The sequence below is a fragment of the Mustela erminea genome, chromosome 12, assembly GCF_009829155.1.
Source record: "Mustela erminea isolate mMusErm1 chromosome 12, mMusErm1.Pri, whole genome shotgun sequence".
NCBI lineage: Eukaryota > Metazoa > Chordata > Mammalia > Carnivora > Mustelidae > Mustela > Mustela erminea.
In genome coordinates this window covers 5,559,084-5,582,623 of record NC_045625.1, presented here as the reverse complement: position 1 = coordinate 5,582,623, position 23,540 = coordinate 5,559,084, and the positions used below count along the sequence as shown (strand labels likewise).

The 23,540-nt window shown below is 59.3% G+C and overlaps 1 protein-coding gene across 2 annotated transcripts in view; it reads left to right on the top strand.

Annotated features, from left to right (window-relative positions):
• HMCN2 (hemicentin 2) overlaps nt 1-23,540 on the top strand; it is a 144,508-nt gene that overhangs the window by 84,667 nt on the left and 36,301 nt on the right. For both annotated transcript variants that reach the window (XM_032308268.1, XM_032308266.1), the window contains exons 41-64: nt 614-789; nt 1,788-1,884; nt 2,041-2,160; nt 3,961-4,122; nt 4,839-5,120; nt 6,384-6,551; nt 7,686-7,799; nt 8,287-8,373; nt 9,161-9,352; nt 10,193-10,366; nt 10,497-10,610; nt 11,149-11,291; nt 12,046-12,196; nt 12,812-13,033; nt 14,538-14,651; nt 15,042-15,229; nt 15,751-15,847; nt 16,628-16,789; nt 16,943-17,056; nt 17,990-18,192; nt 18,859-18,940; nt 20,529-20,660; nt 23,135-23,278; nt 23,366-23,525. In XM_032308268.1, coding sequence (XP_032164159.1) covers nt 614-789; nt 1,788-1,884; nt 2,041-2,160; nt 3,961-4,122; nt 4,839-5,120; nt 6,384-6,551; nt 7,686-7,799; nt 8,287-8,373; nt 9,161-9,352; nt 10,193-10,366; nt 10,497-10,610; nt 11,149-11,291; nt 12,046-12,196; nt 12,812-13,033; nt 14,538-14,651; nt 15,042-15,229; nt 15,751-15,847; nt 16,628-16,789; nt 16,943-17,056; nt 17,990-18,192; nt 18,859-18,940; nt 20,529-20,660; nt 23,135-23,278; nt 23,366-23,525 — 3,598 coding nt within the window. The remainder of the gene's footprint in view (nt 1-613; nt 790-1,787; nt 1,885-2,040; nt 2,161-3,960; nt 4,123-4,838; nt 5,121-6,383; nt 6,552-7,685; nt 7,800-8,286; nt 8,374-9,160; nt 9,353-10,192; nt 10,367-10,496; nt 10,611-11,148; nt 11,292-12,045; nt 12,197-12,811; nt 13,034-14,537; nt 14,652-15,041; nt 15,230-15,750; nt 15,848-16,627; nt 16,790-16,942; nt 17,057-17,989; nt 18,193-18,858; nt 18,941-20,528; nt 20,661-23,134; nt 23,279-23,365; nt 23,526-23,540) is intronic.

Below are 23,540 nucleotides of genomic sequence, written 5' to 3'. Positions count from 1 at the left end.
TCACAGAGCCCCCGTGAGGTGGGTACTTTCTTTAGTCCCATCTTACAGATGAGGGAATCGAGGCCCCGAGAGGCCTCACACAGGGCCTCACCCAGTGCCTGAGTGGTAGACACAGGACTCCAGCCCAGGAGCTCTGACCCCAGACCCGGCCTTCCTAACTGCCACACCACTCTGATTATTTTTGCACTGGGGGAAAAGGTGCCTCGGGGATCTGCTTTTCAAAAAAAACTTAAATAAATAAATAAAGATGTTGTAGCTTTAAAAAAAATGTTGAGATGTTGAGATAATTGTAAGTTCACAGGTGAATTCACATGCAGCTGTAAGAATTAATACAGAGAGATCCTGGGTCCTCTTTGCCTACTTTCCCTCGGCGGTGACGTCTCGTGTCGCTAACGCACAAAATCGCACGTGGGATATTGACCTTGCTATGACCCACCAGACTGTTCAGATCTGGGGGCCTCCTCTTGGAGCAGGACTGGGAAGGGCCTGGAGGGGAGGATAAGGGGCCAACAGCTCAGGGCGGAGACCCCCTCCTAACGTGGACTCCCCACCCGCTGGTGTTGACCCCGGTTCCACCCACCCCCCTGAGCCTTCTCTCCCGCCCCCGCCATAGCGCCCCCAAGCATCCTCGGGGAAGAGCTGAACGTGTCCGTCGTGGCCAATGAGTCCGTGACCCTGGAGTGCCAGAGCCAAGCCGTGCCCCCTCCCGTGCTGAGCTGGAGGAAGGATGGCCGCCCCCTGGAGCCGCGGCCCGGCGTCCACCTCTCTGCAGACAAGGCCCTCTTGGAGGTGGGTGGCCTCTTGGGATGCCGGCAGACCTGCGGGGGCCCCGACAAGGGCAGTTCAGCTCTGTATGACCCAGGACCCGGGGTACACCCTCCAGACCTGGTCAGAAGCCGCTGCAGGGCCTCCCACAGTCCCCACAAAGCTGAGCCTTTCTCTTGCCACCTGTTTTCGTTCCTTGTTCAGAGGCCTCCGGGCCTTTGGGCGTTAGAGCCCTTCATCGGGCCCCTGGCCCAGCGAGGGAAGGGGGGGTTAGAGTCAGGGACTCTGGGTCAGCCTGGAGTTGCATTTCAGCCCCACTGCCTCCTGGCTGTGCCACCTTAGGCAACGTCCTGACCACACGGGCCTCAGGTCCGTCACCCGTACGCGCCTTGCCACCTTTCTCCTGGGGTGTCTGGGATTCTTCTAAAATGAAAGCCGGCCCCTAGGACAGCTGGTCCATGTCAGCTGGGGCGGGGGGACGTGATCACCCCCTCCACCTTGTGAGACGCGATCGGTCCCAACTCTGAGCACCTCGATTTGGTTTCCGCCGCCCGGACCGTGTGCCCTCCCTCCCCTGCTAACGCCCAGGCTAGCTTCCTCACACCCCCTCCGTCAGGATCTGGCCTCTGAGGTCAGGATCTCCTGCCCCCCTCATTCCCCAGCTCCCCTTCTGCTCTCTCCTGTGGGACTTTCCAAAGAGGCCGGGAGCTGGTTAAAGACAGGAGAGGGGCTGGCCCAGCGTGTCCTTAGCAGGGCCGGGCGTGGAAATGAAATGGGGGTGAGGCTGGCAGGGCTGGGGAACCCATTCCACGGGCCCGGCCCACGTCAGGCCACCACAAGCCGTGGCTTCTGGAAACGCCACGGTACAGTAGCGGGGAGAGGTGCTGTCACCGCCCCGGGTTCCAGGGGGGGAGGGGTGAATGCAGTCAGGTAAAGTGACCTGCCCAAGGTCACACAGTCTGTCTAGGGGTAACCCCATCTCTGTGCTGCCCCCGCCGATGGGTCCTTCTTGCTCTTGCCAGGTGAGCCGAGCGGAGTTGGGGGACGCAGGCCGCTACACCTGTGAGGCGCTGAACCAGGCGGGCCGCTCGGAGAAGCACTACAACCTGAACGTCTGGGGTGAGGGTCTCGGGGGCTGGTCTGGGCTCCCTCCCCCGGGCCCCTGAGGGGATGCTGCCTCAGTGGTTCCAGGACACAGGCTTTCTCCATTGTCCGTCCGTCTCCCTTTCCAGCCCACTACTCACCCACGTCTCTCCCCGTTCTGTTCTTCCTCAGTGCCTCCTGCATTCCCCTCAAGGGAGCCCCGCACCCTGACCGTGACCGAGGGGCAACCCACCAGGCTGTCCTGTGAATGTCGGGGCTTCCCTTTCCCCAAGATCACCTGGAGGAAGGACGGTAGCATTGCTTCCCTCGGCCGACCCTGCCCTCAGTGTCCCTTTGCCCTCGCTTGGTGCCCCAACCCCCAGATTAACTGAGCTGGAGATGGGGGGCTTATGGCACTGGGGGGTAAGGATGCTGGTTAGGGAAGAGACGCTGCCTTCAGCCCCTGTCTGCTCAGTCCCCGAGTCTGCCAGGGGCCCCAGCTGCTTCCCAGCCAGGGGGAGTTGGATTGGTCATTCCAGAAAGCCCTCCCGGGCCCCCACCCCAGGCCAGGGCAGGGCCTCCTGGACACGGCCCCTCTGTGTTAACCTGTCATGTAGCCATCTCAGTCCTTCAGTGTCTGCTGTCCCAGGAGTCTGAGTCCCGTGGGGCATTGTCTGAATTCCAGGCCAGCACCTGGTACAAGATAATAGCTCCACAAATATTTGGGATTCATTCATTTAACCGATATTTCCTGAGAGTCTCTTTGTGCCAGGGCCCCTTCTGAGCATTGGAGATAGGGTGGTGGATTGGGGTAGTCAGATAATAAACAGAGAGTTAGTGCATAACTTTGATAGAAAGTGTGATCTGTGGAGGAAAATAAAAGCAGAAGAGGGAGAAGATGTTTGCAGTATCAGGCTGGGTGGCCAGGGGTGCTTCGCCAAGCAAAACTGAAGAAGGTTAGGGAGGGATGAGCATGAGAGTATTATAAGGAAAAACATTTTAGGCAGAGGTATGAGCAGGTACAAAGGTCCTGGGGCAGGAATAGGCCTAGCAAGTTTGAAGAACAGGCAAAGAGGGAAGGGGCTGGAGCCAAGTCAGCAAGAAACAGGTAACCAGAGATGGTCACCAGAGTGACGGGGGCTGCGCGGGAGGCCACTGCAGCGATCTTGACTTTTACCTGGCGAGGGATGGGGCTGCTGTGAAGGCTCTGGATGGAGAAGCGACACAATCCTGTGTAGACTCTAGCAAATCTACCCTGCCGGCTGTGCTGAGAACACACCATAGAGCAAGGATGGCCCAGGAGAGGCTTGGTGCAGGGTTCCAGGTGGGAGATCCTGACCGCCTAGAGCAGGCGAGTGGCCGTGGCAGGGTGAGAGGGCTCCAGAGTCTGGCTGCGTTTTGAGGGCAGTGCTGGCAGATTTCCTGCCGGGTCGGATGGGAAGTAAGAAGGAGAAGTCAGGGTAACTAGAGGTTTTGGTCTGAGAGTCAGGAGAAGGGGTGTCATTATCACAGAGAGGGAGAGACTGGGGGGCAGGTCTGGGGGCAGACCTGGAGTTTGGGGCTTGTTAATTTGGAAGCCTCTGTTAGACACCCTGTGAGAGGTCAAGTGGGCAGTCAGGGGGAGGGGTCTGGAGCTGGAGGAGAGAGCTGGCTAGGGATCCGCCTGGGCGCAGCAAGGCAAGCCAGCAGGGGAGAGAACATGGACAGGGAAAAGCTAAGGGGAAGCAGCTTGCTGTCCCTCCCCAGCTCGCTGCAGCTGGACGGACGGAGCCTTCCGTCGCCTTCATTGAGCCCGACTACGTGTCTGGCCCCAAGGAGCCCCTAAGGATTCCAGGGAGGGTGAGGCAGGGTCGGCCCCCCTGGAGGCCTAGGCTGGGCTGGAATTCAGACGGGACACTGATCTGCAGGCAGCTCTGCAATGAGGAGAAGCCTGGGGGTTGTGGGAGCTCAGAGGGTGTGCCGGAACAGCTCTGTCACTCCGGGAGGACTTCCTGGTCGAGGGGAACGTGGAAGCGAACACCTGAAGGCCTGAGCAAGAGTTGGCCAGGACTGGGGAGGGGAGGGTGAGCTTTTGGGTGGAAGGACCAGAGGCTTCTTTCTCTCTGCATCCAGGGCGGCCCCTGCCAGGGGAGGGGAACAGCCTCGAGCAGGTGTCGGCTGTGGGGCGGCTCCTGTACCTGGGACAGGCCCAGCAGGCCCAGGACGGCACGTACACCTGTGAGTGCAGCAACGTGGCGGGAAATAGCAGCCAGGACCAGCTGCTGGAGGTTCATGGTGAGCGGGGCAGGGACAGCCTGAACTGGGGGGAAGGGGCCAGAAGGTGGGGGGCGAGGGGGGCAACCAGCAAAGGCAGGAACTGTGGCAATGAAGACAATGTCCCGTGCCCTCTGCGCCGGCTGGCCCCTCCCGGTCAGCTTGCTACCGCTCGTGAGCGGCACAAGAGAGGGGCGACAGGATCCCAAGCAGCCCCCCTTGGCCCAGAGAAACCAAATGTATCTTGAAACCCTTGGAAACAAAGCGATGTAAAATGTATGTGAAGCTCCTACGTTCTCTAGTCCGGCAAGGATGAAATTAGGTACGCAGCCTTGTAAAAATCGTTCTAGAAAATAAAACTGGAAAGGGCCCCGCTCAGCCTCCCGCCTGTGCTATCCTGCTGCACCCCAAATGGTCCCAGTGACTGTTTAGGCTCCAGGAAGGCCCTGGATTCTGAGGAGGGAGCGCCCTCACCGTTTGTCAGGCTGCGCTGTGTGACCCTGTCCTAATAGCGTCTGGCCCTTGATGCCCAGGGTGCAGGGGAGGGGTCAAGGGCACTGCCGTGACCCCATTATAGAGATGGGACATGGGTGCCCTGAGCGGTGAGGCCACCTGAAGATCACACAGCCAGCAAGTGGCCGGTGGCGCAGAGGCCTGCGTAGGGGCGGGCCTGGATCTTGGGGAGGGCTTGGTGCCCAGAGGCCGCGGCGGCCCACCCTCACGGGCTTTCTCCTCAGTTCCCCCTCAGATCGCTGGCCCCCGGGAGCCCCACACGCAGGTCTCTGTGGTGCAGGATGGGGAGGCCACCCTTCAGTGCCACGCCACCGGGAAGCCCCCGCCCAAGGTGACATGGGAACGGGACGGCCGGCCGCTGACGGCCGAGCCTGGCCTGCGGCTGCAGAACCACGGTCAGAAGCTGCGCGTGGAGGGGGCTCAGGCTGCCCACAGCGGACACTACAGCTGCGTGGCCGAGAACGTGGCCGGAAGGGCCGAGAGGAGGTTTACGCTCTCCGTGCTGGGTGAGGACCGGCTGCGAGCTGGAGGGGGACGGGGAGTGGGGCCGACCGGAGAGGGCAAGGCCAGCCCGACCTACAGGCACAGCCGCTTGTTCTCCCAGGAGTCAGGCCACTGAGGGGGCCGCTGTTGGGGGAGGCCTTGAATACTGCTCTCAGGGTCAGGACTGGCTCCAAATAGCCTTCGTTTCCTCCCTCCTTCTCTTCCTTGCTTGCTGTTCCCTACTCCCTTCCTGGCCCTGGAGAAATAAGCAGTCTCTGTTCTGCATGACTCATGTGATGGGGGGCGGGGGGATCCCGGGCCCATGAAGCACAAGGAAGAGCCCCGACACTGGCATGGGAAGTCAGGGCAGCCTCCTGTGTGAGGCGACCTTTTAGCTGAAATGTAAAAGCTGAGTAGGTGCCCTGGTGAAGGGAACAGTGTGCAGGGCCAAGGGAACAGACTCTGCAGAAGCCTGGAGAGGTGATAGGGTACTTTCAGGGTAGCTGCAGCAGCCTTCTGAGTCCAATCTTTTTTTTTTTTAAGATTTTATTTATTCCTTTGACAGACAGAGATCACAAGTAGGCAGAGAGGTAGGCAGAGAGAGAGAGAGAGGAGGAAGCAGGCTTCCCGCTGAGCAGAGAGCTCAATGTGGGGCTCGATCCCAGGACCCTGGGATCATGACCCGAGCCCGAAGGCAGAGGCTTTAACCCACGGAGCCACCCAGGCGCCCCTGATTCCAATCCTTGATTGAGCTCTAACTGTATGCTTCAGGGTACGGGCAAGAAGTGTTAAGAGATAAGGTGGCTCAGGCTGGGTTTAAGGATCATCATGCTTTCTGCCAGCTCCCTCCCCGCTCTACCTCCCAGGGGTCGCTGGCCTCGCCCACTTCTCCCTGCCTGATAGAGTGTGGCTTCCTTTTGGAATGGATGCTTTAGAAAGTGTAGAAGTGTCCCTCGCCTCTGCTGTGTGGATTCAGGGGTGTGTCTGCAGACCCCTGGCTCTCACTCCTGTCTTGTTGCTCAGCATAGACACTGTGCTAAGTGCTTGTAGAATCCTCCTAGCATCCCTTGGACGGGGTGGGGAAACTGAGGTCCAAGGTGTTTGCCTGAAGCCAAAGCCCAGCCTGTGGCCACCAGTCACTCCCTTGAGTGGGAGCCAATCTGGTCTTGTCACTTCTGCTCCTGGGACATCCCTGACTGGGGGTGGGGGGTCCTTGCCCGGGAGAGCTGTTAGGGGGCAGGGATGGAGCGTACAGCCCCCATATGCGGTTTCTGTTCTGTGTCTAGTGCCCCCACAGCTCATCGGAGACTTGGACCCACTAACCAACATCTCTGCTACCTTGCATAGCCCCTTGACGCTGCTCTGTGAAGCCACAGGTGTCCCACCCCCGGGGGTTCGCTGGTTCCGAGGAGAGGAGCCCATCAGCCCCGGGGAGGACACCTACCTCTTGGCAGGTAAGGTGCCAGCCAGGGGAGTGTCTGGTTATCAGGTCTGGCCCTCTGTCTCTGCCTCTGTTTATCACATGTCCATGACCTCTGACCCTTTGCTGCCAGGCCTGGTTGGGATAACCACTGAGCTCTTGGTCCCCCAAGGATGCAACCAAAAACACTCGCTAGGTGAGGTACTCCAGGAGAAGCAATTAGATTTAAGTAAGTCTGGAAAAGACTTCTGGCCCTGTTCCCCTCCTGAAGACTGACAGTGATTCTTTGCATAGTTTAGGTTCTGATAAGTACTGCCGGGGGAAAAAAAAAAATTCTCAGGCACATCTGTAACATCTTCTTGAACAGTAACATAATTTAGAAATGCTGAGTCAAGCACCTTCTCTACATATTTGTCCTGCCCACAAAGCTGGTTTGTGATGGTTCTTATTGGTATACAGATGGGGAAACTGAGGACCAAGAGGCAGTGTCCCGTCCAAATCTTGCAGGAATGGCAAGTTCAGCTTTAGCGCCAGTGACTCATCACTTGTCGCACACAGCCAAAGCTGGGATGGCAAATATACTCTCCCCCGTGCACCACTTCTGAGCACTTGGTAGGGGCTGCCAAACGCCTTGTGATAGAAATTCAGAGACTGCATCTGGGCAAAATGGAGCTTGGCAATCCATTAGTGATGTCTGCCTGGGCACAGGAAGAGCCATAATGACATGTTCTTAGATGATCCTTGATTGGATCCCCTGGGAGAAACTGGCTTGCCTTTGAGAGGTCTTTGGGAGAAGGAGGCTTTTTCCTAGGTCTGCTAGAATAAAATGGGGGCCTCTGGCCTGGCCCAGGACTGCAGAGCCTATTGCTGTCCTTTTAGCCCATCAATCTCCAGAACCAGGGGTAGCCAGGGGACAGAGCCTTCTTACTAGAACAGGGTCCTCAAGTTTACCCATGTGCCCGTCTAGTGTCCAGGGGCCTCCCTCCATCCGTTTACCCTCCTGGGCCTCAGTTTCCCCATCTGAGGAAAGGAGCACTGCGGGAGGCAGACACATACACGTCTAATGACAACACCTGGTGCCCTCCTGTTCCTGGTGGGCAGCCTGGGCTCCAGCTAGGACAGAGGTTGCTGTAGCTGTCCTTGGAGCCCACTCCTCTTCCTCCCCCAGGTGGCTGGATGCTCAGGCTGACCCGGGCACAGGAGCAAGACACAGGTTTCTACTCGTGCCTGGCAAGCAACGAGGCTGGGGAGGTTCGGAGAAACTTCAGCGTCGAGGTCCTGGGTATGTCACAACCCCATTCTCATGTGGACTCCATGAATTCCTCCTCTGCCACCTTGGAGCTTCTGGAGGGCCCATGCCCAGGTCTTAGGGCTCATGCTGTAGCAGGGAGCTCAGCACAGGAAGGAGGGAGAGGCGAAGCTTTGTTTTCTGTGCCTGATCATTAACCTCTGCTCTGAGACTGCCATGGAACTTTCCAGAAACAGTAAAGACTAACCCCAAGCGGCAGGGGGCAAATATTCTCAACACCACTCAACCACCTTCCTCTGACCAGGACCTTCCCCTAGAGGCATTGGTACTTCCCTCAGCCAACACCAGATGTTTATTGAACTCACTGCCCCATGGAAGCAGGCACCGTGGGACGGGAAACCAAGGCGCAGGGAATTGAAGGCGGTCGCCTTGGGCTCTTGGTTCTGGCCTCTTGTCTTCCTGCTTCACAGTCATTCAGCCAGCCCTGGTCAGGAACCTTCTGTCTCCCTGCTTCTTGCAGTGCCTCCCAGGATTGAGAACGAGGACCTGGAGGAGGCAGTCAAGGTCCCTGAGGGGCAGACAGCTCATCTAATGTGCAATGCCACAGGTAAGGGCCACACACACGGTAGGCTAGGAGAAGCACGAGAGGGCAGCTTCAGAGAAGAGGGGGTGCTGGGGGGAGTCCCTGCTTGCCCTCAGCCCCACTGGTCCTCGTGGTGGGTCTCTCTGTATCATGAACTTGGCACCACATTTCTGCTCATCTTTGCGCCCGCTAAGCCCCGCCCCCAAACACTCCCCTCTCCTCACCTGACTATAGAACTCTGGTTCCAGAAGTTTCCACAGGGAGTCCTTGGCTGACCCCTTGGGCCCGTGGGTTATCTCCACTGTGCTCCCACAGGCCCCAGGGCTTTCTTGTCCCAGCACTAAGCACACTGGACTGTAATAACCTTGGGACATCTGTGTACCCCAGTTGAGTTCTGAGGTCCTTGAGGACCCAAGGACTGCTTTGTCACCATGGTTTTCCCAGTGTCTGGCAGAGTAGGCTCCCATTAATGCTTTTGGACTGGGCTGGGTGGCTGCCTGGGTGGGTGGAAGGAAGGATGGATGGATGGATGGATGGATGGGTCAAAGGAATTATCTGCCTTTCTGTTCTGCCTATGTCCACCAAGCCATCTCAGCCCACTCCTCCATAAGGAAAAGGCAGCCAACCACGTAGGAAAGGACCCAGACCAGGCTTGATGGCTGCTTCTGTGTCTTGCCCTGCTGCATGGGCCTCTAGACTGAGATGGAGAATCCATATCCTCTACCCTATCCTGGAGCCAGCTCTGACCTCTGGGCCAACAACCTAGTCAGAACCTGCTGAATAAGCTTCCCTGCCTCTTCCCTCCTTGCAGGCCACCCACAGCCCAAGGTCACGTGGTTCAAAGATGGCCGGCCCCTGGCTGGTGGAGATGCCCACCACATTTCTCCAGATGGAGCCCTCCTACAGGTCCTCCAGGCCAACCTGTCTAGTTCTGGTCACTACTCTTGCATTGCGGCCAACACTGTGGGGGAGAAGACCAAACACTTCCAGCTTAGTGTCCTGGGTAAGTGCTGGGCCTCTCCTAGCCGCCCTGGGTGCCCATGGGAGGGAGAACCAAGGTGACCAGTGCCTTACAGACAGCATCCCACTCAGCCCGCTCCTGTTTTGTTTTGTTTTTCCATTTCTCTGGGTTCAACAATAACAATGACAACAAAATAATAGCTCTGTTGGGTGAACATTAATCCTGGGTTAGGCATTTGGACAGGCGCGATTGTTGGATCTTCACAGCAAGCCTAGGAGGTGGGAGATGTCCTTGTCCCTGTGTCACCAAGGAAGCTCTAAGGCTTAGAGAAGTGACAGGGCCCCCAGGTGTCCATCTCCTCAGGGCAATCATCATGAATTGTCTTGTCAGGAGAAACAGGGGTCTAGCCAGGATACAGCCTGGCTTAATAAAATCTGTTTCTAAAAATGCTGGTGGTTCGAGCCCCGCATCGGGCTCTCTGCTCATCAGGGAGCCTGCTTCCTCCTCTCTCTCTGCCTGCCTCTCTGCCTCCTTGTGATCTCCGTCTGTCAAATAAAAATGCTGGTGGTAAAGGGGACAGTCTCCTGTGGGACTTGAAAGAGGAAGTCTTAGGATGAATGAAAACAGGGCTTTTGGTGCATCAGGGAACCCTCTGGAACACGAGCAAAACTGACAAGGCTCTGGTAAGTCAGTAGATCGCCTGGATGTTAAGAGACTACTGGGGAAACTGAGGCAGGAATCGTCCAGCTTCCCCTGTGGCATTGCTCAGTGGTGGAAAGCCCAGGCTCTGAAGTTATGCACCAGGGTCTGAGACTTTTCTGGCTCCTTGGGCCCAGGGTTAGGGATCTCTGTTAAGGATCACACCATCGGCCTCGCCCACAGTGGTTCCCACCATCCTGGGAGTGACCGAGGACAGTGCAGATGAGGAGGTGACCGTGACCATCAACAACCCCATTTCTCTGATCTGCGAGGCACTGGCCTTCCCCTCCCCCAGCATCCGCTGGATAAAGGATGGTGCCCCGTTTGAGGCTTCGAACAACATCCAGCTGCTCCCAGGTGATGTCCTGTGGGGGAGGGGGCGCGAGGGGACAGGTGACATGTTCTTGGGCTAGGTTAGAGGAAGGGGCTGGTGAGCCTGATGTCATGTGTCCTTGGGGGTGACCTTGGCCACTGCCCCCGCAACCAGGCACCCACGGGCTGCAGATCCTGAATGCCCAGAAGGAAGATGCGGGCCAGTACACCTGCGTGGTCACCAATGAACTTGGGGAGGCCATAAAGAACTACCACGTGGAAGTGCTCAGTGAGTCAGGGACACTCTGGGGCACCAGCAGGACAGGCGGGAAGCTATGTGGAAGCCTGGGGACCCCTGGCACCTGGGCCCCACAGACACGCGAGGCCCCTCCTGTGGTGGTCAGAAGCAGCCCAGGCTGACTCAGTCACCTTAGGGCCCAGGACCCCAAGAGATGGGGGACACGTGAGGTAGAACTTAGGTCAGGTGGATGCTCAGATCCACCCCAGTCCTGGCTTCCTTCTGCCACCTGCACTGCGGTGGGGCCAGAGGCCCCACAACTTGAGACCCAGCACCCCCAGAATGGTCCCCAGAGGTCACCCCAGGAATTCCCCTGCCCCGGACCTGCCCTATCCTGTCAACCACTGACAACCAGCACTCTCCTCCTTAAGGGAACAGCGACAGGAGCGGGTCTGTCTCCAGGGCCCCTGTTCCTCGGCCCTTGGGAACCAGTCCCCCCGTTTCTGGGACTGCCCTGGGCGCGGGATGCGCGCTGGGTCTCAGCACCCCTCTCCTAGACCTGCTCCTCAGACCCGTTTGTGGTTTTCAGTCCCCCCTTCCATCTCCAAAGACGACACCTTGGGGGAGGCCAGCGTGAAGGACGTGAAGACCAAGGTCAACAGTACCTTGACCCTGGAGTGTGAGTGCTGGGCCACGCCCCCGCCCACCATCGGCTGGTACAAAGACGGCCGGGTGAGTGAGGGAACCAGGCGGCGCCCGGCCTCTGCGTGGAACCTTCCAGAGAAGGCCGTCCGAGCACCAGCCCCACAGCCCGCCTAGGCCCTGCCCTACTTTATATTTTAACAAGAAATCCAACTGTTTGTAGGGAACGGGCCTCATCAACATTAGACCCTGCATTTACCCATTTAACTCCCGGTTTTTGAGCTCCACGGGTTTGGTGTTCTAACACTGTCAGAGTGCTACCATCACTCTGTGTTGTATTTTAAAATTTTTACCAAAATAGAGGTAGGCTCAGGGCACCTTGGTAGTGCAGTTGGTTGAGTGTCTGACTCTTGGTTTTGGCTCTGGTCTTTTTTTTTTTTTTTTTTAAAGATTTTATTTATTTTTTTGACAGGGAGGGATCACAAGGAGGCAGAGAGGCAGGCAGAGAGAGTGAGGAGGGAGCAGGCTCCCTGCTGAGCAGAGAGCCCGATGCGGGACTCGATCCCAGAACCCTGAGATCATGACCCAAGCCGAAGGCAGCGGCCTAACCCACTGAGCCACCCAGGCATCCAGGCTCCAGTCTTGATCTCAGGGTCCTGAGCTCAAGCCCTGCATCAGGCTCTGCGATCCGCTTGAGTCCGCTTGAATGTCTCTGTCTCTCTCCCTCCACGCTCGTGCTCTCTATCAAATAAATGAATCTTAAAAATACACACACATATATATGGAGGCTCCTCGGGGTCCTTTTGGCCCCTCATTTCTGATCATTCCCCCCTCCCACCCCCAGCCCGTGACTCCCAACCCACGGCTCCGCATCCTGGGCGAAGGCCGGCTGCTCCAGATCCAGCCCACACAGGTCTCGGATTCAGGCCGATACCTGTGTGTGGCCAGCAACGTGGCTGGCGAGGATGACCAGGACTTCAATGTGCTTATCCAGGGTGTGTGGGGGCCGGTGGGAATGGGGGGGCGGCCCAGCTGGGGGAGGGGGGCGTCTGTGCGTCTGGAAGAATCTGGCAAGAGGACTCTGTTCCTGGCGGCTCCTTCCCTTTCTCATCGCTGCCTGGTGTGCCTTACCTCCAGACCCCCGGCCGGGCTCTCCCATTAACTGACTTTGTGACCTGAGGCCATCATCGCCCTCCCCCTGGTCTTGGTTTTACTTGGGTAAAATGTGGGTCAACAGATCAGGTGGCCTCGGGGGCCCCCAGCACTTCTGACAGCCGATGGTTTTGTGCCTCTGTGCTCCCATCAACTCTGGCTGAAACTTAGGATCTGGCTTCCTCCTCGGAGAGGGGTCGGCACGTCATGGGGTGTCTTTTGAGGCTGCTGGACATAAGCCATAGAGGGCAGAAACCTTACCCTGGTGCCGAGCATAGTCGTTGCTCAGTAAACACTGGCGGAAAGAATGAGTGATTTTAAAAACTGCCTTGACCTAAGAGATCTGCTCTAACCGTGAGATTTCCACACCCGACAGAGGCCAGCCCAGGCTCTCCTTGAGCAGAGACGAGTCCCCATCCCTCGGCTGTGTGTTCTAACGGCTTTGCCCCCTGCCCCAGTGCCCCCCATGTTCCAGAAACTGGACGATGCCAGTGCAGCCTTCGAGATCCTGTCCAGGGAAGAAGAGGAGGCCCGGGGCGGGGTGACTGAACGCCGGGAAGTTGTGGAGAACAACCCCGCCTACCTGTACTGTGACACCAACGCCATCCCCCCTCCGGAGCTCACCTGGTACAGGGAGGAGCAGCCCCTCTCGGCCGCAGATGGGGTATCTGTTCTGCAAGGTAGTTTAGGGTGCACAGGGAGGTCGGGCATTGGCGGGCAGAGATCAGGCTTCACCCGCCTCGGAGCTGGGCTCCTTACTGTCCTTACGAGTCTTGGAGCTCTCCCGTGTCCTGCTGGCTGTGTGGCTGTGTGACCACGGGCAGGCCACGCGACCACTCTGGGCCTCGGCTGCCTTTTGCAAACCCGGGCTAGTTGCTCTTTGCCTATTTCCAGGCAAGAACGGGGTCCCCCTTTGCCTCTGGTTTTTAGGCCCAAGGTTCTCACCTGGGCCGTGCCTGCCTCCAGCTCTGTAATGTCCCGGGATAACCAGCCAAAGCCCGTGTCTTTCTCGGCAGGGGGAGCCCATCCCTTTAGTAAGATCTCATGAGGACCACACTGTGGGGGGTGGGGTGGGGATTCCAGGCGTAGAGCCCCGTGTCATCTCATGGGCCGGGACTCAGTGACCTTTTAGCTTAGGATCTGCGCCGGGTCCCGCCAGGCCTGGAGCCATGGTGGGGCCGGCTGGGGGTGGAGGCGGGGTGTTTGCATGGGCCTCTGGACAAACAGGGTCATTCCAAGGTTTGAACTTTGGTGCTTGCAAAAGACGGCAGCCTCTTGGAGATGGCGAAGAGGCAATGCCTACTGAAAGCTGTTTGTCAGAAACCCTGACTGACCTCTCACCCTGGCCACTGCCCTTGGACCCAAGCACCCATCCAGATTCTGGGTACACAGTGAGCTCGGTCACATGCTGATTCCTACCTCAGCTCCCGACCAGAGGTTAATCCCAGTCATCCGCTGACCCGCCCCCGTCCTCCTAGCATTACCCTCCAACCCCACCACTGACCTCTGACCCCGGCCGCTGACCCTTAACCATGGGCGCATAGTGGTCACAAGGGGACCTTAATTCTGAACCTTACTGTAGATTAACATCACATGTCAAGGGACCCCCCAAATGCAGCTGCTGTTTCTCCAATCCCGCTACTGTCCCCGGCTCTGGAGGTCATGAGCCCCCACTCCCAACCCTGGTCGCAAGTACACGGCAGCCGGGGCCAGCGATCCCCCAACCCAGAATCCAGAACACAGGGTGAACCTAACCTGGGTCCACTGGAGACCACCGCTAGCCCCACAGAGATGCCAGGGTCTGGCCCTAGCTCTCTCTTGATCGCAGAGGGGCCCAGGTGACATCCCTGAACCCTGATCACCACAGCCCAGGAGCTGCCTCATTGCTTCCCAAAAGTCCACCCCTGGACATTTGCCCGGCTCTCTGCCCCCTCCCTCTGTCTTCATGGGAGCTGGGCTCAGCGCTGCTGGGCACTCTTGGGAAGCCTCAGTCCTTCCATCTGTAATATGGGAGGAGGAGTAGCACCAGTGGCAGAGGCCGGGAAAATGTTCAGCCCAGGGCCTGGCCCACAGCAAGCAGGGCAGGCTGATTCTCTCCGTTTCACAGAGGAGGTGGGGCAGTGATGTCTTCGGGGTCCGCTGCCTCCGTGCCCTCGTTCAGGTGTCCGTCCCGTGTCCCCGCAGGAGGCCGGGTCCTGCAGATTCCCCTGGCGCGTGCGGAGGACGCCGGCAGGTACTCGTGCAAGGCCTCCAACGAGGCGGGCGAGGACTGGCTGCACTACGAGCTGCTTGTGCTGAGTGAGTGGCCAGCTTGGGGCCGGAGGGCTTCGGTCGGCGGGCCCCACGGGGGCCTCCCTGCTGACGGGGTCAAGGCAAAGTGCACGTTCAGTCCCGCCGTACTGGGAGGTGGATCACGGAGGCCGTGCGAGCGTGGACGGGGTTCAAATTCCAAGTGGGCCGCTTTCTAGCCGTATCACCTTGAGCAAATCCCAGCCCTCCCGGTGTCCCAGATTTCTTAGCTGCATCAGGGCCCGGAGGTGGAGGGGGTAGGGCGAGGGGCGGCAGGGAGGAGGGCACCGGGCGCCCTAAGCCAGAGCCTGCTCTCCCCTCCCTGCTCACCCCCCACCTCAGGGGCCTTTCCCAGGCAGGCTGCCCGCTCCTCACCCTGCTCTCCCCGGCCCCCCGCAGCCCCACCTGTGATCCTGGGTGACACGGAGGAGCTGGTGGGAGAGATGGCCGTCAACGCCAGCAGCACCGTCAGCCTGCACTGCCCGGCCCTGGGCAACCCCATGCCCAGCATCTCATGGCTCCAGAACGGGCTGCCTTTCTCCCCGAGCCCACGGCTGCAGGTCCTAGAGGACGGGCGAGTCTTACAGGTCAGGGCGTCCTCCAGCTTGGGCTAAAGGCAGCAACTGCTGTGACTCGGTCCTGCTTGTCCAGGAACCAAGGAGCTGCCGTTATCTGCCAAACGAGGCTCTTTGCCTGGAAGCACGTTGGAGCAGCCGGGATTGAACCCAGCCCCCCGAGTAATCGAAATTCAGCTTGCTGGCGACACGGGGCTGCACTTAGCACCCAGAAAGGACACATATGCACCTCCTCCTAGAGCCCAGTACAGCACCGAGTGACTGTTTGGGGCCGGGGGGACACTGTTGTCACCAGGTAGTTTGCTACAGGGAATCATCCATGTCAACCTCACACTGTGCCCCGAAGGTCACAGAGAGCCCTTGGGGGATGTGGCAGGCAATGTGTGCCTATCCGCGGAGCCCCCGAGCACTGCTCCATGAGGACAGAAGTGGCCGGCCTTCTGGGGACGGGAGCCCTCATGGTACTTCCTGGGGGACCCCAGAGCCAGCAGGCCTGTGGGGGTGTCCCAGGCACCTTCTCCCTGCCTCTGCAGGTGTCCACGGCGGAGGTGGCTGATGCCGCCAGCTACATGTGTGTGGCCGAGAACCCGGCGGGCTCCTCGGAGAAGCTCTTCACCCTCAGGGTCCAAGGTGAGCTGGGCTGAGCAGTGGCCCCTGGGGGTTTCCAGCTCAGGGGGCCTCTGGGCTGGCCGTGGCCCGCTTCCCAGTTAACCCTGTGGGCAGACCTGGCCCCTCTTCCCGCCCGGAGAGGCACCGCCTCCTTGCTTCCAGCGTCCTGGGCTCTGGGCCCGTGTGCCCCATGGGTGACCCTGGCTGGCACCAGCCATCTCCTGGGACAGGGAAGGGACCCTGATCCTTGCAGGCCCACTCCAGATGATTTTAAGCAACGTTGGAGGCCGCCAGGGAACGACTCCTCTGAGGCCTTACAGCACCGTTATTGAGACTTATTCTATTGCTGGCGTGGGGCTGACACGCTCCCCAGACCGACCTTCCGGCCGAGCAGGAGGCCAGCCCAAATGTACAGCTCACAGAGGCCACCCGGTAGGGGGTTTCCATCTCGTTGGCCTCGAACTCTGCCTCCAGATGTGGGGCAGCTGTGGCCTCAGGGACAGGGATGACAGCGTGGAGCACTCCGGGTCTAGGACATGAGCCTGAATTGATATTTCAGCTTTGCTACTGATCCGCTGTGTGGCTTTGGGGTGGTGACTCTCCCTCTCTGATCTCTGAGCCCCGTGTTCTCATCTGTGAGGCAGTTATGACACACGGGGGCTGGTCCATGGCCTTGTTCAAAGACGAACCAAGGCAAGGCACCAGGAGCTCCTCGAGGCCATGTTCCACGCTGTGGCTCTCGGCCCCCTGCGGGAATGCATTCTCATGGACATTTCTTTCTCCTGGCGGCTGTGGGGACAGCCCCCCCACGCATCACAGGTCCGAACTTGGAGCAGGTCACTGCCATCGTCAACAGCAGCATCTCCCTATCCTGCGACGTCCATGCTCACCCGAGCCCTGAGGTCACGTGGTCCCGGGACAGCCAGCCCCTCTCCCTGGGAAAAGATGTCTTCCTCCTTCCTGGTGGGTAAACTGAGGCTTGGAGCCCAGCCTGAAGCCAGGTGGGAGGTCAGAGTTACTTCCTCCAACCTGGGACCGGATGGGGAATCTGGAAATGCTTGAGGGCTGTGGGCCTGGGGCCTGCTCGCTGGTGTAAGAGGCCGGTTCCTCCACCAGGCACCCACACGCTGCAGCTGGCCCGGGTACAGCCATCGGACTCTGGGACCTACACATGTGAGGCCCTCAATGCTGCCGGCCAGGACCAGAAACTGGTGCAGCTCAGCGTGCTGGGTACGTCCTGTCTGTCCCCCAAACTCCACTGTCCCCCATTCCTTCAGGGAGCCCTCAGCCTCACCCCCCAAGGCAGCATGGCCAGGAGAGGGGCAGCGGGCCCTGGAGAAGCTGGGATGCCCATGTTCTCTGCTCAGCATGCTGGGAAGACCTGGTCTGGAGAATTGGACTCACTGTGTTTTAGACTCAGTTGGGCACGTATTGGCTCCGTGACCTTGGGCCAGTCACTCTCCCTCTTGGAGCCTCAGGCCTCCCACCTGTGAGGGGACAATTGGCATAGGGATTAAATGAGGGTATATGAGGGCTTGCCCGTGCTGGGCATACAGTACGCTCTGAAGTCGAGGAGGGGACAGCGGGACAGCCACGGGAGCCAGCCCAGCCGAGGCCCTTCCCAAGCCTGATTGATCAGAGGTTCTCAGCCTGGAGCCAGTTTCCAGGCTCCTGGTCTTCAGAGTCCTCTTGGGGAAAAGCTGGCCCAAGCTGTCACGAGGCAGGACTCACTGGAAGGTTCCTTTTAGCCCTGGGTCTGATTGATGTATTCGTGTTCCCTACTGTGTGTGTGCCAGGCCCCGTGCGCTCAGAGCCAGAGGTGGAGGACCTCTGCACTGGTCTGCTGGAGGGACGTGGGCTGTGGGGACCCCTAGGGAGGGCTCAAGCCCAGCCGGGGCCTGCCCTGTGTTGGGAAGCGCTCGGGAGGGCCATCAGAGCATCTCCCCATCTAGGGGGCTGAGGCACAGAGAACGCAGGAGGCTTTTCCGAGGTCACCCAGCATGTCCTTGGCGCACTGACCCAGACTAGACTGCCTCCAACTCCCTGGGTCTATGCCATCCCTGGGCTGGGGGGGTGGGGGGCTCCACCATGACCATGTGACACCGTGAGCCTCCACCAGCCGTTCTCTACGGCGTGTCTTACTCCACTCACCTGCTGCCCCAGTTCCCCCCACCTTCAGGCGGCCTCCCAGCGGCCCCCAGGATGCGATCGCGGTCCAGGCCGGGGACAAAGCCATCCTCAGCTGTGAGACCGACTCACTTCCCGAGCCGACCGTGACCTGGCTCAAGGACGGGCAGCCCCTGGTCCTGGCACAGCGCACCCAGGCTCTGCTAGGGGGGCAGAGGCTGGAGATCCGGGACGCCCAGGTGAGCAGCCCGTGGCATGGGCAGCTGTGCGTGGCTGTGGGTCCCGGTCCTGGTGAGCCGGGGAGGTGGGACTGGGGAGCCGTGTGGCCCGGCGTGGGGACTGCTGCCTCCGAGGCCCGCAGGATCTCACCCCGAGTCGAGTGGCCTCCAGGGCAGGAACCATGAGAAGAGGGCAGGGCTCCAGTCTGGTTCTGAGCTAACCTTGAGCAGGTCCATTCCCTGTCACCTGCCTTTGCTTGCCTGGGATCTAGAAGCCTTTCCCTGGCCCCTCTGGCTGCGATTCTGGGAGTTGGCTCTGCCCACCCTCCCTGGTGTGGATGAGACTCGCAATCAGCTGCTCTTCTGGGAAACGGCGCTGGCCTCCTCTCTCCTGGCCCAGCGCCATCCCCACAGTGAGGGACTTTCCTCCAGGCTCGGCTGGCGTGCAGGCCCAGGGGAGGGTGGTGGTCTGGAACCTGTGCCCTCACCTCCCAACAGCCCTCCTGCTTCTTGAAGTTCTTGGGGGAAGGCCAGGGGATCCTATCTCCTATGGCTTCCCAGGCAGAACCAGCCTATCTGGGAAGTCCCTTGTCCAGAAGGTTCTGTGGCCTGGATGTTTTGGGGGAGCCCTGGGTACCCCCATCCCAGCTCCGGGTACACCATCACCACGTGCTCTCTTTGCCCTAGGTGCTGGATAAAGGGCTGTATAGCTGTAAAGTCAGCAATCCGGCCGGGGAGGCCATGCGGACATTTGTCCTCACTGTCCAGGGTAAGCTGGGGACCAGCCTGAGCGCATTGCCATGGGACCTCTAGCAGCACACGGGGCTTCCCAGGGTGGGAAGGGCAGTTGCTAGAAAGAGGCAACAGCCCTGAGTGTGTAGGGCACAGGATTCAGCACTGAAAAGACCAGGATCAGAACAGCACTCGGCCCGTGACCGGCTCCGGGGCTCAGCACACCGCCTCGCCTGCTTCTAGCCTCAGGGTTGTCTTTAGTCGAAGGAGCGAAGGCAGCACTGCCTCTTACTATATGGGAAGCGTTCAGTCGATGGGCTGCCGTGAACTTATCTATAAAGTGCTGGGCACGAGCCTCACATGCCAGCCCCGGGAGGAGATCCCCCAGGAATCAGATTGTTGGGAGTCCTGGGGCCATGTCACCACCATTTGGAGCCTCAGGGGAGGCCCGTTCCATCAGCCCAAGGATGGAGCACGGACAGCACTGGATTGGACATGGCTCCGGGGGGGCGGGGGTGAGGGGAAGCTCACGTAGGGAAGCAAGGGGTGAAGGCTCAGCCGCATTTGCTTGGGGTCAGCTGTTCGGTTAGAGTATAGAGTCCGCTGTGTAACAAAGAGATCTCAAAACACAGTGGATTAAATGAGAGAGAATGTTACCTCTCTTGTGCAAAAGGCCAGGGGTGAGTGTCCAAGCTGGCGGATAGCTCAGGGCCTACCAAGTCGTAAGTAAATGACTGAGTGGTGATTTGGGGACTCAGGATCATTCTGTCCGGTTGATCTGCACCCCTCCTCAGGGTGTTGCCCTTGTCCACATGCATTCCCTCCTACCTCATGGGAAGCAGAAAGGAACAGGACAAGAGAGCGAGCTTTTTTGTTTCAAGCGAGGGATGTGGGACTTGTATCTGTCCCCTCGGGTTGCATCCCATCCGTGGGGACATAAGGAGCTGGCCACCGCAGGCTTCCAGGGACAATGAGAAACAGTTTTACCCAAGCGACCCTGCACTCATCTAAGCTGCTGGGCAAGATGGGAAGGACAGGGCGGTGGGCAGGGGACACCGGCTCTCTGCCCCCGAAGGCAAAGCCAGTGGCCTCCCCACCAGGTGAGTAGTGAATGGGTCCAACCGGGAGCCAAAATGCAGACCATTGTTGAAAATTACCGACGCCAGGTGTGCTGTTTAAAGCCTTCTGGTGGCTACACGGAGCAGTGGGAAGGGCGAGGGTCTGGTCGCTGAGAACACAGAGGATGCATCCTGAGCACAGCCACGTTTGTTGTGGTTGCCTGGGCTGCGTGGCCTCCCCTAGCCGAGCAGGAGGGAGTGTTTGGATTGATTAGTGATGTCTGCCCCGGCAGAGGCTTAGTGAGAGGTACCGGCACATTAGCCATGTGCTCGCCATCCTTGGGCTGAGTGGACCCCTCTGGACCCTGCTTTGTAAATGTTTTGAAATAGACGCAGATTCTATTTACACCGGTGACTGAAACAACCTGTACAAAGCGTACAGTGGCAACGCGTAAAATGTCCACTGCCAACCAGAAGGAAGAGCCGGTGGGGTGTCCCTAATGTGCCCAAGTGGAAGGAAGGTTGCTGCAGAGTCAGGACTGTGGCAATCGGGTGTGTCTCCCGCAGTGCCCCCAGTGTTTGAGAATCCCAAGACAGAGAAAGTGAGCCAGGTGGCCGGGAGCCCCCTGGTCCTGAGCTGTGACGTGACCGGGGTCCCCGCACCTGCTGTGAGCTGGCTGAAGGACAGAATGCCTGTCGGTGAGTCCATCGCGTCTTTTCGGCACCGAATATTCCTTTCTGTGCTGCCGTGACCGCGAAAGGGGAAGAGGTGTTGGTGGTCACAGTTCTCAGCAAAATCGAAGGCGGCAATGTCCCGCCTGTCACACCCCGTTTGTCTTCAACCCTGCTGGCCCTTGAAATCCCAATGCTGACAGCCATTCCCGCGGGGGCCCAGAGGCTCCCTGTGTTTGTGGCCCCGGTCTGCTTCCGCGAGGTGGACGGATGCAGGGTAGGTGCTGGGGGCCCAGCCGGCCTGACCCCAGGCTTGGCGTTGGCCTCCAAAGCTGTTCTCCTCCCGGAATGCAGCTCTGTCCAGCCCAGCTGCTGGTCACCCCCGTCCAGGCCTGCATCCCTGTCTGGCTTTCTTCCCACCCCGGGGTCCCAGCAGAACCTCCTCTTGTCAGCTGGGGAAATACCTCTGGTGCCAGCCAGCTCTCTGCCCCTAGCCTTTCCCATTCCGGCCACCGCGGTCCCCCTGCCTCGTGAGGGCAGCAGCCCCCACACTGGTGCTGGGCCTACTCCAAGCCTCCAGTGCCGTCTCCACACAGTGAGGAAGGGGTCTCGAAGTGCAGCTCTGAGGGGGTCCCTTGTTCACTGAAAGCCTTCGGGCCATAGTCCACAGAACCACAGCCCGGGAGGCCCCGTGGGGCCCAGCCAGCCACCTCCCCCTGCCCCACACTGGACCTCACGGACCCAGATCTCTCAGCTGCTCCCATAAGCCCTTCTCTGTCTGTCTGTCTGTCTTTCTCTCTGTCTGTCCCTCCCCGTACCCCGTCTCCCTGTCTCAACAACAGCTTTATCAAGATGTATATACCATACGATTTACCCACTTAAAGCTTGTAATTCCATCATTTTGTCTATATTTGCAGACCTTTCCCACAACCCACCCAAAAGGCATCCCCTTACCCATTACTTTACACTCCCTGTTTCTGCCCAAATCTCCCACTAACCCCCCTGCACCAGGCAGCCCCTGACCCGTTTTCTGTCTCTCTAGATTTGCCTGTTCTGGATATTTCATGTCACAGGAATTATGCAATAAGTGGCCTTTTGGGTCTCACTTTTCCACTTAGCCTGCTGTTTCTGGGGTCCATCCCTGTCGTAGCGTGTGTCCATTCCACATTCCTTCTCTTAAGTTAAATTAAATGTTCTTCGGGGCACCTGGGTGGCTCAGTGGGTTAAAGCCTCTGCCTTCGGCTCAGGTCATGATCTCGGGGTCCTGGGATCGAGCCCCGCATCGGGCTCTCTGATCAGCAGGGAGCCTGCTTCCTCCTCTCTCTCTCTGCCTGCCTCTCTGCCTGCTTGTGATCTCTCTCTGTCAAATAAATAAGCAAAATCTTAAAAAAATATTAAATGTTTTTCATTCTTTTTTATGGCCGACTCTTCTACTGTGTGCCTGTCTCATCCTTGGTTAGTCCTGTCATCTGCTGGTGGACAGGGATGCCCCCACCCCCAGGGCGGTGAATAGTGTGCCGGGAAGGTTCGGGGACGGGCGTGCGTGGGGCGTACATAGTCCTTTCTCTTCGGACCGGTGGCGGAGCCGCTCTGGGCCGCGTTCTCCACCTCCTTTCTTGACACATGCGCTTTCCTCCCCGAAATACCCACCCCGACCCCCCTGAGCCCCTCCACTGGCCGTTCACACCCACCTAGTCCAGCTGGGATCTGCTTCCTCCGAAGACGTGCCTGACCCCTCCAGGCTCTGTTGGGGGCTTCTTGGGGCTGATCACGCAGGATCACGCGTGTCCCACTGTCTCTGATGCACGTGGAGCCCCTTGAGGACAGAAGCTGAGCTTTACCTGGCTTCGAACCCCAAACTCACAGCTAGACACACAGTAGCTGTTCAGAAGCCTTCGTGTTGAGAGATTGGCTGTGCCAGTGAGGCCCTGGGGTTGGGGCGTGGCCCGGCCTGGGTTCAGGCAGAGGTGTAGCTGGAGAGAATGGGGGCCATGCCAGCCTGGGGCGGGGGTGCAGCCTGAGCAGAGGCCCTGGGGTGCCCCAGCAGGACCTGCATGGGGACCAGGAAGCAGTCAGTGGGTGGCTGGTTCACCCTGATTGGAAGCCTTGGGAGGTGGTGGTGGGGTGGGGGTGGGGAGGCCCAAGTGTCCGTAGGAAGAGGAGCGATTCCTGGACACTAAAGTGAGAGCAACATCTTGGCAAGAAGTGTCCCCAGTGGAAGGAACTAGAGAAGGGCTCCAAGGCACAGAATAATGAGAGACCCAGCTGAGGAAGGACGTGATAGAGTTGGCAAGAGACCCTGCCCCTGTCTGGGCCTCAGTTTCCCTGTGAGCCCAAGAGGCCAGTGGGTGATGCAAAGGTTCCAAGGGTCTTGTGAGTGTGGGGGAGGGGAACCTGCTCAGGGGAGTCATGAGACTGTTGTGTCTGGGCCCAGTGGTGGCACCTGGGGGAGGGGGCGGGTTGGAGCCGGTGAGGGCCTGGCACGTCTCTGCACCCCCCAGAGAGCAGCGTGGCGCACGGCGTGGTCTCCCGCGGGGGCCGCCTCCAGCTGAGTCGCGTGCAGCCTGCCCAAGCTGGGACCTACACGTGCGTGGCCGAGAACGCCCAGGCCGAGGCCCGCAAGGACTTTGTGGTGGCCGTGCTCGGTAGGTCTGCGCCCTGCGCCCCCTATGTGTCCTGCCCCCGTCCCAGTCCACACCAGGCCCCAGGCCTCACCACAGTGTCTGCCACAGAGGCCCCCCAGATCCGGAGCTCGGGTGCCAGCCAGGAGCACAGTGTCCTGGAGGGTCAGGAGGTGCGGCTGGACTGCGAGGTGGACGGGCATCCGCCGCCCGACGTGACCTGGCTGAAGGACGGTGGCCCACTGGACCAGGGCGTAGGCCCCCACCTCCGGTAAGGCCTGGCCCG